Source organism: Triturus cristatus, chromosome 3_1 (assembly GCF_964204655.1).
Source record: "Triturus cristatus chromosome 3_1, aTriCri1.1, whole genome shotgun sequence".
NCBI classification, from domain to species: domain Eukaryota; kingdom Metazoa; phylum Chordata; class Amphibia; order Caudata; family Salamandridae; genus Triturus; species Triturus cristatus.
The window spans coordinates 777,717,816-777,734,717 of NC_140583.1; the positions used below are offsets into that span (position 1 = coordinate 777,717,816).

A 16,902-nucleotide genomic window follows, 5' to 3' on the forward strand; every position below is an offset into this window, starting at 1 on the left:
AGCCTTGCTACAAGCCGAACCCTTGCATAATCTGTTATACATAGCTCCGATACAGTCTTTAGCGTTCATTTCAATTTCTAAATCTGATCACTCACTGAGAAGCAACAGCTCATTACAAAGCACGTTATTCACTGTTGCCTCATCACAGAGGTTTTCCAGGCCACCTGACAGGTCTCTCTGAGAGCCTGTCAGTGCAGCTCTGCTCGTCTGCTGTGAATGAAAGCAAAGCTGCAGGTGGGGAGAGGAAGGCAACGATGGCAGGTAAGATAGCTATATATTAACTTTGAGACAGGAATACATAACACCGCTCCACCATCATTGCTCTGCCACTGAGTAGCAGTTGAAAGCAGGGGCAGATAATTGTGGAGGGCCATACATACCATAAATCAGAGATGGTTAAAAGGGAATTACAGGGATGTTTTTCATCTCCGGTTTACCATCTATTATTTTAAATATGACATTGTATTTATCTGTCACCTCAATGTACAGAACCTGCTGAGAAAAGTAGATTTTACAATTCGTCGTTCAGTCAAACGGATGGTTCCACAACCACATCGTCCGTTCCAAGTTCGTATGCATTTAGCAGGTGCTCTCTAGTTCACTCAATCCCTGTAATCTTTCTCTTTTTAACCCAAAAACTGCAACCACCAACTGCCTATACATCGATTAGCTTTATAACTTCCTTCTATCACGTTATGGCCCACTCATTCCCTCTGTCGCCAGTCGCTTAACTCTACTAACACCCTGTCCCTACGACCCCTTTAATCCCAACCTATTCGCTGCGTCACTCCTAGTTTAATTATAATTGTTCTGCAACATATTCCCTAACACGCTCTCCCCAGCCTAATTCATTAACTCCCCGCGTCTCTCACTTCTTTCCATAGAGCTCCTCCAGGCGGTTCCACACCGCCGCTTCCTCTGGGTCCGAGCTCAGGCTCTGCTGCTGCTGAAGGAAGCCCGACACATCTTTCATGGCTTAGCCGCTTGAGGGGAAGTTGTTCTGGAACCGTATGAAGAGGTTTCGACGATTTAGTTGGTACCTCTTCTGTCTTCACTTCTCACAAATGACTATTACACAGACCGGTGCGGTACCCGGAAGCGCACACTGAAGGATGCTCACTCACTTCCGGCAGACCTGCAAACAACGGCATGCTGGGAAGTCCCGTAACGCTTCGAATACAGGAGCACTCAGATCAGGTATAAAGTCGAGGTCTGGCACTAAAGAAAAGAAGGTGTTTTTTACACATATATAATTAACAAATTTACTGAACCTGTGATATATTTATCATTCCGAAAATTGTAAGTAGTGTCCGCTTGATTTACGGTAAAGAGGATTTTTTTCCAGAAGACGGGCGATATCCAATATGTGGCGGAGCTCTGGATCGAGAGACTTAATACATGAATACAGACTGGTATGTCTGCTGATCGAGTGTTGGTCAATGAGGAGCTTGCTGAACGATTGGATACCTTAAAAGTGTGTGACCCTCTAATACAAACATTGTGGGCGCGCTAGTCCTAGAAGCAGGGGCAGCAGTCAGTGGCAAGGAGAGAGCTTCCGTCTGAAGACCACAGCAGGTGGGGCCCATAACACCAAAAACACAATACACATTCACTCACTTTTCTGAATCAGTGATAGGTGGACGAGCTGCAAGACATACGGGGTACCTGGTTAATATTTTTTTACCTTAACTAATAACTATATACATTATATACATTTAACTTTTGAATTGTCGGTTCTAAACATCAAGGTACTCTGCTATTTTGGGTCGATCGACCAACTAGTAGGAATCAATTAATGGCGATTAAGTCCAGCTCAATCACAATTAAAACTTTTAACAATTAATTATCATAACTTTAGTTCTAATAACCACAGACTCGGTTGGAGTTAGCATGACATTTTATCTAGATAAATTAAATAAGTAAAACTTTATTAGACAAAATTCTAGACATTAATTTCATAAGCATTCAAGTCAAGATTGAAATAGAAACTGAAAATACTCATTACCCTTGGCCTTAGGGTGATGACGAGAATGGTTCACCAGACCATGAACCGCAGATTACAGGATAGGTTCCCAAAACTGACTGACTGTCCCTCTAACCTCCTCAGACGTATTCCCTCCCAGAATAGAACCCCGCAACTGTCTTGTTCCTTATCCCCTTCAATGTTCGAAGTTCAAAATTTGTCAAAGTCTTTTCAGCATTTCAGGAAGAAAAATCCCTTCAACAGACAGCGTGTCATGTTGAATAGTAGATTAAGCAAGAGGCGCAACGTCATTATAAGCACCACTTTTTATACCGTTTCACTAACTTGCTATACCCAAAATTGAAACTTTTTAGGGGCTATATTCATTCTGATTGGTCCATTGCAGGGGTGGTGATGTTCACCTCATTGTCCTCCTTGCCTAAACCGGTTCTGTAAATAATACATTTATGCACCTCTCTCGTGACTTGTCAAGTCCCAATATTTAACTTTGTTAAAGTATTTGCAACAATTTCCATCAATGATGAATATGATCATCTTCTGCAGTTTGAGTCTCTCATCCCTTCCCAGGCATTCGCACAGAAAGTTAGGCACAACTCTTGTCCTAGGTCAGTTCGGCCTTGACATCTCTCACTCCGGGCATAGGCCACACACCTGTGACTGAAACTTCCATTCTACTCATGCGCGGAGGCCATCTTTGTTCTTGCGTACAATCACATCTGTCGGCAGCAGCCATTTTATCAGTGAGGCCTAGCAGGCCCAAACTGAACTAATATGAAAACAACATAACAGAAATTAGACATAGAAAAGTAAGCCCTTCTGTTTACCACCCACCATTTTAATGACCCGTATTAGGTGTTACCTAGCATAAGCGATATTTAAAGCCATATTACTTACCATCTGCATTCTTTGCCACCATATATTTTACTACAAACAAAATACATGCAATTTTACTTCTATTTTCTACACGAATCACAAACTATGTTAATTTAATTTCACGTTTGTAAATAAATTAGATTTTTGCAAATGCCAATTAGTTTCCCACGTGTAGGGTCTAATTAAAGGTGCATTGGTTGATTAGTACATGCATTCAAACAGTTAGTAATTTAAGGCTATGAGGTCATTAACTTCGAAGGGGGTACAAAAATGTTTGTATTTCCCCTGCTCCATCAATTCCCCCCTTTGGTGATTTTTAATATCAGCACAAAAACCATCTCCACTAATTTATCAGAAATCATGTTTCTTGTCCTTTTTATTTGTTAGTTCAAACAATTGTATTCTTCACATTCTGTCTCTTAGTCTTGTTGTACATTTTCTCTTTAAATTCTTCTAATTCAATCTCTCCCATTTCTCGTTCTCTTTGTTTATTTTTTATTTTTCTCATTTTGTCTTTTTACCTTATTTTCTCTTTTTCGTTTTCTAATACATACACATGCTAATCGCAACATTAGTGTAATTAATATTACTATTGTCACTGGTATTAAGATTTTCCCAACGAACTACCTACTTCTGCAAACCATTTCTTTACTGAGGAAAAAATTCTTACCAAGCTTCTCCCAAGCACCATCAACCTCCAATGGAGTAACTTCTTCATGCAATTTAGTAATATTCTTTATATACCTTTGTATATTTTGATTTTTATCGGGAATGTAAGTGCAATATTGTTGTACCTTTAGCCTTCCACAGACTCCTCCCTCTTTTGCCAAAAGAATATCAAGGGCAAGTCATTTTTGTATCACCATAGCTCTCATGGCAACCATCTCGGTATTTACCATCAAGAATCCTCCTGCAGTATTCGTTGATGAACGATCTACTATTGTTGACAATTTCCGAATCTTATATGCATTAAAAGATATACCCACTGCTGGTATCAATGCCCCAAAAATGTCACCTATTATCTCTGAGAAACTTTCCCTTCTCCTACGTGTTAATGGTTTACCTATTTCGTGAGTTCCTTTAGTTCCCCTATCTACATGAAATATCTTTGGAAAGACCATGCCTAGATAACATGTTCCGTACCAATGGCCCGGCACCTATAATAAGCTTTGTTCCTACAAATAAAATAAATCCCTGGGAATTCTGGATCTTTTCCTCCTTTGAATCCCCATCCCCCTATAATTCTGTATGTATCTCGGCATTGACTAGCACTCACGAAATAGTTGTCATGCATAGTGTTATCTCTACGAATACACAAATTCCCTTGTTGAGGCAAATCTAACCCTATTGCTACATTAGTTTCACTCTTATCATAACTTACTTTCTCAAAACCCCAAGGTGGTGTTTTAATCTTTTCTCCTGTCACTTTTCTTTGAAACTTAACTCTTCTATCCTCTACCATGTCTAGAAATACTTTTTCTTCCTTCCTTAATCTACAAGTAAGGTTGTGTCTAAATGCGTATTCTAATGTTAATTCTTTTGTTTCTAAGAAAAATTCTCCAAAAACTTTACCAGGCTTCACCTTGTTTAGTTCAGAAACTACAGAAACTTTAGGAAAAACATCATCCGTATCAGTATAGTAATATTCTAGTTTGCCTGTCTTATAAAATAAACTAGCCAACACACTGCAAGTTATTCCATACGTCAGATGAAGGTGATGATATGTTACACCCTCTGTTACAGACGCAGGTAACTGCATGCAGACATAACAATCCCTAACATCCATTGTCTCTACATATTCATATAAAAGCTTTGTGAAAACATTCTTAGAAAAATCATTTATTGACCTTCTCTGTGAAACTCAGTATTATCTATCAGTGTTGCAGTATCCTTTGTGTTATGTGCCTTATCGCTATTTGTTTTACGTATTCTCTGCAGTTAATCTAAGTGGAATAATTATTGCTAAAATGAACCAAATAAGCATCAGTAAACCTATACAGTAAAACACATTCTACACCATCTGCGTAGAAAACTACACCTAGATCTTCTATTTTCATTCTCTGCCATTGTAATCTATAATCTAAAATATGTACAAGAAAATGTATCTCTCCACACTCAGAAAGTATATGGCCTTTGAACCAACTGCCCTTGGCGCACTGTTTGGTCCTTTACATTTTCTTTAAGTTCATCAGTTTGTCCTTATTCTGGTTAATTCAGTCTCTTCAGGATGGGCACAGTTCACTTTCACCCTTCTGTTAACAATTTTCTTTTGAGTTCTCTTGACTGCTATCTACCTCCTCGATGTCAGGCCCTGCTATGTAAGTCCATTCAGGTGATTTATAGTTTAAATTAGGTCTTTTTACTCTTTTCGGTCTCTGCAATTGTCCTTTATCCAAATTTATTTGATTCCTTTGACTTGTTATTTCATTCCCTTTTTCTTCCTTGTCTTTATTCATATTTATTATTTTATATCTCAGTCTTTTATATTCGTTGGGCCAATTGTCTCCTTTTCTTGGCTTTTTTAGTCCAGTCTCCGTTTCTTCTCTTTCCACTTTCCAAACTCTCTTTCTTGGTCCTCTCCTTTTGTCTTAATTCTTCTTCACTTTCTTCCGATTCTATTTCAGATCTCCCTTTCACTTTCTTTAACTTTGAACTTTATGATCTCTGATTCTTTGTTTGATTTTAGATCTTCTTCTTTTGTTTCAATTACTTTCGAAGTGATTTCCTCAAAACTTGTACTTGGTTGTTCGACAGCACTGAGAATTATTTCTGTTTCTCCTGTTTCAATATCAATTGTCTGTCTTTCAAAGACCTCTGTTTGCTTTTCAATGTCCTCTGTTTGGTTTTCACCAAATTCAGATTGTTCTGCTTCAGTTGTCGAACTGGGGTCTGATATTTCTAGATGTTGACTTATAGGTCGATCTTCAGGATCTGGAACTCTGACTGCTTCAGTGTCTGTCTCAGATGCCGAACTGGTGTCTGATATTTCCAGATGTCGACTTACAGGTCGATCTCCCGGATTCAGATCATGAGCTGGGTTTCTTTCAAGAGTGATCGCATCCGGTCCAACCTGATGAAACACAGAATGCTACATCAGCTAATCCTTTGCAATAGTTCAAAATAAGATCATCAGTTACAGGGCTCGACAAATCCACTCGACCGCTCGCATTTGCGAGGTAAATTTTATGAGGTCGAGTTATTTTTAGGTCCTACTCGCCCTTTCTGGCGAGTAGGAAAACATACTAACTTTTGTCCTCCGTCTTTGAAAACGGAGCAAATGTGACAAGATAATAAGATTTAAAGGCCTTTTTATTGCTAACAAAGCAAATGAGCAATAAAAATGCCTTTAAATCTTGTTATCTTGTCACTTTTGCTCCGCTTTCAGAGACGGAGGTCAAGTAGGTCACTGTTAGGGCGAGGAGATTTTTCAAGGTACTAGTCCTGCAGGACTAGTACAATTTTTCAGATTTTTCGAGCCCTGAGTTATATTCAGCAGCTTGTTGACAGGATCAAATGCCTGTCTCATTATCATTTCATGCGGACTCAAACCGTTTTTTTCTGTCTGGTACGCTCCTCATGCTCATGAGCACAAGAGGTAGGGCATCTGGCCATTTGAGTCCTGTGACTAGACACATTTTCCCTAGCCTATTCTTGATTGTGCCATTTACTTGCTCAACCACACCAGAAGCCTCTGGTCTGTAGGCACAATGCAACTTCTCTTGAATGTCTAATGCTTCAATTATCAGCTGGATAACTTCATTTTGGAAATGACTTCCTCTATCTGTTTCTATCGTTACTGGCAAACCACATCTAGGAATACATTCTCTCAGTAGGAGTTTTACCACAGTAACTCCATCATTCCTTCTTGTCGGATATGCTTCCACCCAATGAGAAAACAAACAGATAACCACCAAAACATACCTCAGTCTGTTACTCGGGGGCATGAAATCTAGTTGCATTCTGGTAAAAGGACCTCCTTCTCGTCCTATTGTTCCCAGACTCACTACTTTTTTCCTTCCTGGATTCAACTGTTGACATATAAGACATCTTTGACAAAGACTTTCAGCTATGACCCTAAACTTTGGGTTGTACCAAGTCTGTTTAAAAAGTCTGCTCATTGCATCTCTACCTATGTGTGCCTGTCCATGGGACATCCGTGCCATGTTAGAGATCATGCTATCAGGCATAACTGGTCTTTCATCCCTGTAAACACAAACTCCATCTTCCTCTCTTTGTCTACAACCTGATTTTATCCATATATCTTTTTCCTCATCACTTGCTTCTACCTGCAATTGTCTCACTTCTTCCCACGTTTCAACTGTGTTAGTAAACATCAAAGGACATGAAACATGTTCTTTTTCCCTCCGCCGATTCATTGAGGTTGTATGTCTGGCACAATATTGAGTTATTTCATCAGCAAACCTATTGCCCTCTGTAATGTAGCCATCACCATTCTTGTGTGCAGCACATTTCACCACTACGATCCGTCTAGGCAGCTGTATCGCCTCAAGCAACATTTTCACAAACGCGCCATTCCTAATTGGAGATCCTGAAGAAGTCATGAATCCCCTCTGGGACCAGATCTGTCCGAAATCATGTACCACTCTGAAGCCATACTGGCTATCCGTGATCACAGTGATTCGGAAATTTCTTCCCAGGTTACAAGCTCGAATCAGAGCAATCAGCTCAGCAACTTGGGCTGAATGTATCCCTCTCAAACAAGATGTTTTCATAATGTCTGCCACCGTACATACAATCAACTAAAGAAGAAGAAAATCACATACATACAGCATATGCAGCACTTAAAATTCCTTCTTTCGTTCTCAAGCACGATCCATCCACAAACATCACATAATCTGATTCTTCGAGAGGTTTATCTCTGATGTCAGGACGGGGCTTTGTGCAGAATTCAAGTACATCCAAGCAATTGTGATCAACGTCATCTTTGACTTCTGCATTTACTGCATCAGGTAATAAAGTGGAAGGATTCACACTTATACATCTCACAATTGTTATATTGTCTGCACCCAGAATCACCTTCTCATATCTGGTTAATCGACTATATGTCATGAGTTGTTTTTTTTGTTCTGGTCAAAAGAATTTCAACTGAATGTGGGACGTATACCTTTAACGGATATCCCATCACAATGCCTTCACTGTGTTCCAAACTCCCACAAGTGGCTGCTACTGCTTTTAGGCATCCAGGCAATGCTTTTGCTACTGGGTCTAAAACAGCTGAAAAGTATGCTATTGGCCGTCTCATTCTTCCGTGCCTTTGTACTAGTACTGAAAGTGCACATTCATCTCTTTCACTACAGTACAACTCAAATTCTTTCTCATAATCTGGCATTCCCAACATTGGGGCTTCACACAACCTGTTTCTCAGTTGCTCGAAAGCTTCCATCTCTTGCTCATTCAACACATTTGGATCTTTCACATCACTTTTTGTTAATCGCTGTAAAGGTTTTGCAATCAATGAAAATCCATTTATCACTGTCGGCAGTAACCAACCATTCGAAGAAACATTCTCACCTCTCTCTGTGTCACTGGAGCTCTCATTCCTTTGATAATCCTAATTCTTTCTGTTGTTATTTTTCTCATCCCTTTTTCAATCTTATGGCCTAAATATTGTACTTCTTGTTGACAGAACTGCAGTTTAAATGGGGACACCTTATGCCCTCCTTCTGCCAAATGATTCAACAATGCAATTGTGTAGGTAATACATGCCTCTTTGGTCTTTGATGCCACCAATAGGTCATCAATATACTGGACCATAACAGATTTTTCAGGCATTTTCAAACTTTCTAGAGATTTCTTCAGAATCTGATTAAAAATGGAAGGACTTTCAGTATACCATTGAGGATTTCGGCACCATGCCAAAATACGCTTGCCAAACCGGAAGGTAAATAATGGATGGCTATCAGGGTGTAATGGAATTGAGAAAAATGCATGCCACAAATCATTGAGTGTGTACCATTCTGCATCATGTGGAATTTGATACAATACTACAGCAGGGTTTGGTACAATTGGACAACAGGGAATAACAATTTTATTCACCTTTCTCAGATCCTGTACTATCCTATAGGTTCCATTAGGCTTTTTCAATCCCATTATAGGTGAATTACATGGGCTACTCATTATTTCTCTCAGAATCCCTTGTTCAATCATCATATCAATCACTGGTGTTATTCCTTCAATAATTTCTGGCACCAATTTGTACTGTGGAGTTTTGGGTAAATTACTTCTTCTTTTACAGTAATTTTTACATGGTCAATTCCTTTCATTAGACCTATATCTTCAACCATAAAATCCCATATATCAGTCTTCACTGTTCCTTTCAATTCAGTAGGGATTTTCTCTGCATCAAACACAGGAAAAGTATCACAACTTTCTGGTTCAAGTGCTGTCATAGTCACTTTATACAGAACATCATCATCAAAGCGGTGCATGTCTTTAAAGAGACCAATTAACACCTCTACTGGTTTTGTAAGAGGGGCTTTAATTTGTCTGTTGGAGACACCTACAACTTGGATGAATTCACCTGAGAGAGGAAGGTTTAGAATTTCAACTGATCTTACTGTAGAATGGGTATCACCAGTGTCTACAAGGAAAGTAGCATTTACACCATTCACCTTTCCATACACAAATGGACCCGACTGATCTACCTCTAGAGTTGCTCCAAGCACGCACTCCTCTTCCTCTCCTAGGCACCGTCATAAGGTTTCACCCGATTCATTTCCATCCAGTCGTAGCCAATACTGTGAAACAACAGCTACGCGCGGCAATTTCATTACCTGCTCTCCACCGTAGAATCCTGTCTCTGCACTGTATCTTGAAAGGTTTACACTCTTTGGGAGAGGTGGCTGCGGCACCTTGCTCTGTTGAGTAAATACCTGTTGCTGTGGCGGTTGTTGATAACCCACCTCATTCTGCACCTGTGGACTTAATGATTTATTCTCGATATTAACTTTTGGAGGTAATTTCACTCGTTTTTCCAATGCCCTAATTTTCCGCAATTATGACATGGCCATTTCTTTTTAGCTTCTTCTATATTCATCTGACCGTTTCCTTTACCAATCTTGGGTTTCATTTTTGTCTGCCCCCTGCTTCATTAATTTGATTAATTATCTGGGCTTCTTGCTGTTCTGCAATTTTCACCTGTGCCCACATTGCCTTTTCTTTGAGCTTACGTTGTCTAGCTTCAATGTCATCACTACAATATTTTGCATACCTTAATACCTCATCCATTGTACTAGACTGCCAACACAACATATGCTGCTTAATCATTTCACTTATCTCAGGTCTCAGACCATAGACAAATCGATATACAAAGTGACTCATATCTTTTTCACTCAAACTCTCATATCTACTGTACTGTTTAAAAACTAGAAGCAACCTTTCATAATAAGCATGCACAGACTCCTTTGCTTCCTGTGTGGTTCTATCGATCTTCACCCAATCTGTTTCTCTTGGAGGAATCTTATTGTTTAGAAAGGTGATTACTTGCTCACATTTATTTTCTCATTACTTCTGGACCTGGAGCTCCTGTTTTTGCGTCTCAAGGATATCTTTCCTTTGGCCAATCAATTGTGATTTTACATTCTGTCCACAAATCAGCAGGTACAACAATTTCAAACAATCCATCCAAGCCTTTCCACAATACTTTTGAAACCTTTAAACCTTTCCACTTGTCTATACCATTCTACAGGTTTTTCTATCAATCTTGGAAAATCATTTGTAAATGACAATATATCCTGTCTGGACCATGGGACATGTACATAACCTCCTCCAGGAATTTCTCTCATCGGACATTCTACCACTATTGGTTCTTTTTCTTTTACTGGGAAAGCTAAGGTTGATTTATTAGCCGTATCTTCTTTTCTCTTTGTCCATCTACTTCTCCATCTATCTACATCTCCCCATTTTCTCAGTAACACAATTAGTTCTTTTATCTGTGTTAACTGTCTTGAAGTGTTCAAATTCTCTATATCTTTCTCACTCAAATCTACGCTGTAAGGTTTCTGTAATCCTCTGACTTTTGCAAAATCTACTCCCAATCCATTTGCTGTTTCTTCCAATTTGTCATGCAAATTCTTAGCTCTCCAAGTAATACTTTTACACATAAACATCAATTCATCATCCTGATATGTTTTTAACCGATCTGTACCAATAGTTCCTATAATCAGTTCTTCCATGTCTATTTATAATCTAACTACATCCAATGGTTGTGGTTCTGTATCTTTCCTCTGCAAATTCCTATCCCAATCACTTAATTCTTCTGCCGTTGGACCCACAGGGGTCATATTTAAATCTACCTTATTCACACTTTTCTCTGGTGTTTCAGTTGCTGATTCAGTTCCCATAGGAATTTTATTTATTGGACTCTGATTTATTGTCAAATCCATAGGTGGAGTAAATCTGACCGAATCTTTAGTCTCCCTAACTTCTGGATAAATCTTTTCTCATACCTTTTGCATACTGGAATTTAAGGGAATCGTTAAGGAATGTTCATCTATCTTTTAATTTTCAAATACGGGTATCACTGGACCTATAGTTACTGGCACAGTTACAGCTTCTACATTCTTTGTCAACTCTTTTATCTTTTCAGCCAATTCTTTTGTTGTTCTTGCTAGTTTAGATGCATTATGATTATCAGGTTCTACAGTCTGTGATATTTTCTGTCTATTAAACGGACTATTTATCTCAGAAAATCGTTCTGGGTTTTGATTCATCACAGTTTCCACTGGCGGTGCATTTGGTGTCACCACCACAGAATCCTGTTGATATGGAGGGGGTCTTTTATTTAACATGTCTTCCAGTAACTCATTATCTGTATCACTGACTTCCTTTCTGGTACTGTATGCTTCTTTTTCTCTGTACACTTGTTTCCTGTTCCCTCTTCAACTGTTCTAGCAGGAAACATACCATCTGTCATATTAGCGTACCTCCATCGTCTCATCCTGTCTTCATGATTCCAACCCCAATCTCTCCCAGGAGCAAAACCATCATCCCTTGTACCTCTGTGTCACTCTCTTTCATACATCCTATTATCCCATTCACCTAGGACTTCAAACTGTGTCGGTCTAGGTCTCGGTTCAAGTTTCATAATTTTGTTTCTCAAATTTCGTAGTATAGCTGTGCTAAATGAACCAGTTTCTGGAAATGCCAATACTCCATCATTTTGAGTATATTTTGCCCAATTTTCCAACCAAATACAAGTATGATAACCATATTTCGTCATCATGTAAGATGCTGGTGTTTTCGGTGGAGGAAGCACTTCTCACTCTCTTGTTACAATCTTTTAATCTTTCTTAAAAAGGTTCTTGAATTTCAAAAATCCTCAAGATTTCTCTATCTCTCGTCCATCATAATAAGCCATATTTCACAATTATTTGCCGAACCAAATTCACACAACACTCTTTTAATTCTGCTTGACTATTCTGTCCTATCCAAGCGCAAATCACACTAACGCACCAATCAGAAAGCTCCTTGTACTTCCACAACTGTCCCATCCCAGCACGGCTCACACCAATGTACCAATGAAAAAGCTCTTCGTACTTCCGCAACTGACCAATACCAGCGCGGTTCTTGTTGACATCAGCTCTACTCCTGCTTCTGCTGACCCCTCCTTTACAAAAAATCATCGGCACTGTTTCATAACTCTTTGATTTGACAAAATCGGTTAATTACAACATAAAACACATTTCCATTGTTTCTTTCTCTTAACAAAGAGATAGTTTATTCAAACATTCAAGAATACTGTTTTGTTCGATAAGTGTAGCACTTCCCTCTACCTTACCCTTCTCTCTAGCAAGAGGTAAACCCGTTTCTCTGGGGATAAAACACATGTGGAGACTATACTGCTCCTGGGAATTAAGGCCAGAGTTTTACTAGAAAACCTATTGGCATTCCACTCAACACAATTCACACATGAATTTCCCTAACATACCACAATCCTGTGTTATCACCAGATTGAAATCAGACAATGCACAATTCCATGTGACTTTTCTCGTCACACAAATCCACTTCTTACTTCCCGGAAGCTTCAAAATTCCGACCACATATAACGTGACACAAACTCAACATGGAGTGTTAAATATAAAATTAATAATCAATAATCCCTTAAACTGACCCATAGAAACCATGACTCTGCTACCAAGCAAACTGATGCAGCACGACTTTAACAAAAAACCTTTATAAATGACACCAACCCAGAAAACGCTTACACCACTTGTTCATCGGTGGGGCCCATAACACTGAAAACACAACACACATTCACTCAGTTTTCTGAATCAGTGATAGGTGGACGTGCTGCAAAACATACGGGGTACCTGGTTAATATTTCTTTACCATAATTAATAACTATATACATTATATACATTTAACTTTGGAATTGTCGGTTCTAAGGTACTTCGCTATTTTGGGTCGATGGACCAACTAGTAGGAATCAGTTGATGGCGATTAAGTCCAGCTCAATCACAATTAAAACTTTTAACAATTGATGATCATAACGTTAATTCTAATAACCACAGACTCATTTTGAGTTAGCATGAAATGTTATCAATCAATCAATCAGTCTTTATTCGATTTAAAATACAATCATAAAAGACACAAACATAGTACCTAAAAACATACATTTCAATAAATACAATAAAATACCTTATTAAAAAGAGCCTTGTTAAAAAAACATTAAACACTTCAATGGACTGACATGTATTAATAAAAAGATTTTGGGATTAAAATTGTCCCAGGCGCAGCTTAAAAATAGGGAAAACCCAAACACAGAATTCATTAGAGACCATCAAGGGTGCGCTTGATTGATTTTCTCCGCAATGCCCATGCCCAGCCCAGGTATTTTGCCAATGCGACAGAGACTAATGTCAAAGAGCTAGTGCGCAAAATGCGTAAAGCTACAGCGCTGCTCCTTGTGCCGAGAGATTTACACATTGGGGTAAGCCAAACACGCCTTGGAATGGTAAATGCCGGGCAGACAAACAGAAAGTGGGGAGATGTTTCAATCGCAGCCCCACATGCAGGGCACTGCAGTTCCGAGTTCCTGGCCCACCTTCCAGTCAAAAATCTAAGAGGCAAAGAACCAGCTCTAAACTGGAAGTAGAGTTTCCTGTCGCCCACATTAGTCACCACATCCCAGTATTGTTCAAGGCTGGGGGAGTCTTTGAACTCCAGAAAGTTCCCGGACATCCCTGATGCTCTACTCAATATCTGGGAATCAATTCTTTCCCAGTATGACATTTTGAGAGAACTTTTTGATGGAAACTGGGCAGAAGCTGGGTCAGTCCACATCCCTTCCATACCCATGTCTTTTAAAGACGCATGTAAGTTCTTCAGCCACTCGATTTTATGAAAGACATCAGATTTTATAATGTCTTTGAGGCCATTGGCATAATGGGAAAGTTCAGGAGTGGTCCAAAGCCTCCGCCAGTATAAAACCGGACGGAGCCTTGCAATATCCTTGATGGACCTCCTGCCCAGATCATACCTAAGTGGGATCAGAGGGGTGCTCTGGGGAAGACCAGTAATCCTACGAAGGAATTTGTGCTCCACACTTGTCAAAATCGCTAGCTGATCAAAACCCCAGAGCTCCGCCCCATAGAGGACAGAGTTTAGGGCCTTTGCTTCATAAACTTGCAAAACCGGGCTTATTGGTTTCGTGAATGACCTACTAAATTCCCTGCTCAGGGCACCAGTTATCTGCTTAAATCGCAGGGAGGCCATTTCAAGATGCCGGCGCCAATTATTACTATTTGAAATTTGCAATCCAAGATACGTAAAATTGGTTACTAATTCTAAGGGTTGCCCATTCATAAACACTCTTTTCCCTTGGAAGCTGCTATGAGGGTTAAAGGCCATAAACTTCGTTTTTGCCACATTAACCTCTAAACCATGATCAAGACAAAACTCATCAAACAGGCGAAGGGCTTTTTGCAGACCATTAGATGTTCTGGATACGATAAGCGTATCATCTGCAAACAATAATATGGGGATGGAAACACCAGCCAACCTTGGAGCATCGGTATTAACAGAGAGCATGAGTTCAACTATCCCATTGATATAAAGTGAGAAGAGCGTGGGTGCCATAGTACAACCTTGTCTCACACCACGCTCAACCGGGAACTCAGATGTGTCCTCTCCCGCCCCACCCCACTGGATCCTAGCATAGTTAGACTCGTGCAGACGCATCACCATTGTCAAAATTTCTTTGGGGAGACCTAGCCTCTCAAGGACTGCCCACAACCGGTGTCGTGGAACAAGATCGAAGGCAGCCCTTAAGTCTACAAAAGCTACATAAAGACTGCCGTTCCCCAATGTCACCACCTTCCAAAGGAGCTGGACAAAGTAAAAGACTTGGTCCACCGTGCTGGTTAGTTTCCGAAAACCAGCTTGGAAGGGTGACAAAATGTTATTATCATCGATCCATTCTTGTATTTGGTTCAGGACCATCCTCCCTACCACCTTCTGAATGGAATCGATGAGGCTAATTGGCCTATAGTTTCCCGGGAGCGTCCTATCGCCTTTCTTGAATACAGGTATGATAACTGCCCCCCTCCATGATTTTGGGACTGGCGCGCCTGCAGCCACAGCGTTAGCCAATAGGGTTATATACTTGCTCCAGTTAACCTTATTGTGGAGAAAAACGTCCGAAGGAACCCTGTCCTGGCCGGGGGCACGTCCACTGGTAATTGAGCGTAGGGCCCTATTAGCATCTTGGATGGAAAAGGGACCCTGAGAGAAAAAAACATAATTTGGCACCCATGCAAAGTTAAACGAGATGTTACAAGCATATTGAGGTTTGAAATATTGAACCCACTCTGCCTGTGAAACGTAGTTAGAGGGACTATCAGGCCGCCCACCACTGCCCCACTTAAGAATGTTCCAAAATAGCCGGGAATCTCGGGTATGGCAAGCGCTTTTTAAATCAAGCCAGCGTTGCTCATCCCAGTTTTTTTTGGCCATTCTTACAGCTTTTTTATATGCTAGTCTGGCGAAGCGGATACACTCCTGACCACCATTAGACAGGGCTTTCACCAGGTTGGTCCTAGATTCTCTGCAAGCACCGTCATACCATCTATTTTTCTTAGTTGGAGCCTTATTCATGTTCCTCAAGGGCTTCGTAAAGTAGGAACCTATTTCAGCAAACAACTTGTCATGACATGCAGCGACTTCAATATTGCCGGGGTCATGGATTAGCATACCCTCAAGCTCAACAATAGAATCAACTAATTTGTTATCTATATCGGCAATGGCCAGGATGTTATGCTCGAGCTCCCCCCACTTAAGTCTACGCATGTTATTTGTTAGAGTTACCTCAGACAGGCACGGAACCATTTCACCAGCTATTAAGCGATTACTAGACCACCATCTGTGAGCTACACAGATAGGGTTATGGTCACTCTCAACTCTAACCTCAACAACCATATCTAAAACTGGTTGCCATAGTTGCAAGCTACATAAAACATAATCAATCCTGCTAGAATGTCGACCATTGTCAAATGTCTTCGCCCCTTGTTTGTCACCTGGCGTCCTCCCATTCAAGGCCCTCAAACCATACTCAAAACAAAGGGCATTAGTCTGGACAATAGTCTCAGTCCACCTTTTAATTGGACTGAGATCAAGCGCAGGTACCCCCCACAATTGGTCTTCCACCGCTTCGTCGCCCCACCCAGAATCAGGGTCTAGGAGCGGTTCGAAGGTGATATTGAAATCCCCAGCTACAACTATTCGCCTCCCACCTGAGTGCTGATCAATAAGGGAAACTAAGAGAGCCAAAACCTGGGAGCCTGTCCTATTGGGGTCTCTCAGATACAGATTGTAGATATCCAAGACACCCAGGATCCCAAGTGACACCCTGACTAATTGAATATCTTCGGACCCAGTAGGTATTGCAAAAGCCTCGGGAAATATGTCCTGTCGAACCCAGATTGCCAGGCCTCCCTTTGGGCGTCCCCTTAGACCCAGGATTGCGGGTACATAAAAGTTCAGAAATCCCTGTAGGAACTGAGGCTCACAGGACCAGGTTTCCTGGA

General features: G+C 40.4%; 2 protein-coding genes across 2 annotated transcripts in view; one reads left to right on the forward strand and one right to left on the reverse strand.

The window, feature by feature from the left end:
* PSMD13 (proteasome 26S subunit, non-ATPase 13) overlaps positions 1 to 1,149 on the reverse strand; it is a 121,230-nt gene extending 120,081 nt beyond the window's left edge. Inside the window, exon 1 of the mRNA XM_085644961.1 lies at positions 873 to 1,149. Within this exon, the coding sequence (XP_085501087.1) occupies positions 873 to 973 (101 nt within the window). The 5' untranslated portion in view covers positions 974 to 1,149. The remainder of the gene's footprint in view (positions 1 to 872) is intronic.
* Positions 1,150 to 1,523: 374 nt separating this feature from the next.
* SIRT3 (sirtuin 3) overlaps positions 1,524 to 16,902 on the forward strand; it is a 95,227-nt gene continuing 79,848 nt past the window's right edge. The window contains exon 1 of the mRNA XM_085644962.1: positions 1,524 to 1,575. The gene's annotated coding sequence lies outside the window, so the exon portion shown is untranslated. The remainder of the gene's footprint in view (positions 1,576 to 16,902) is intronic.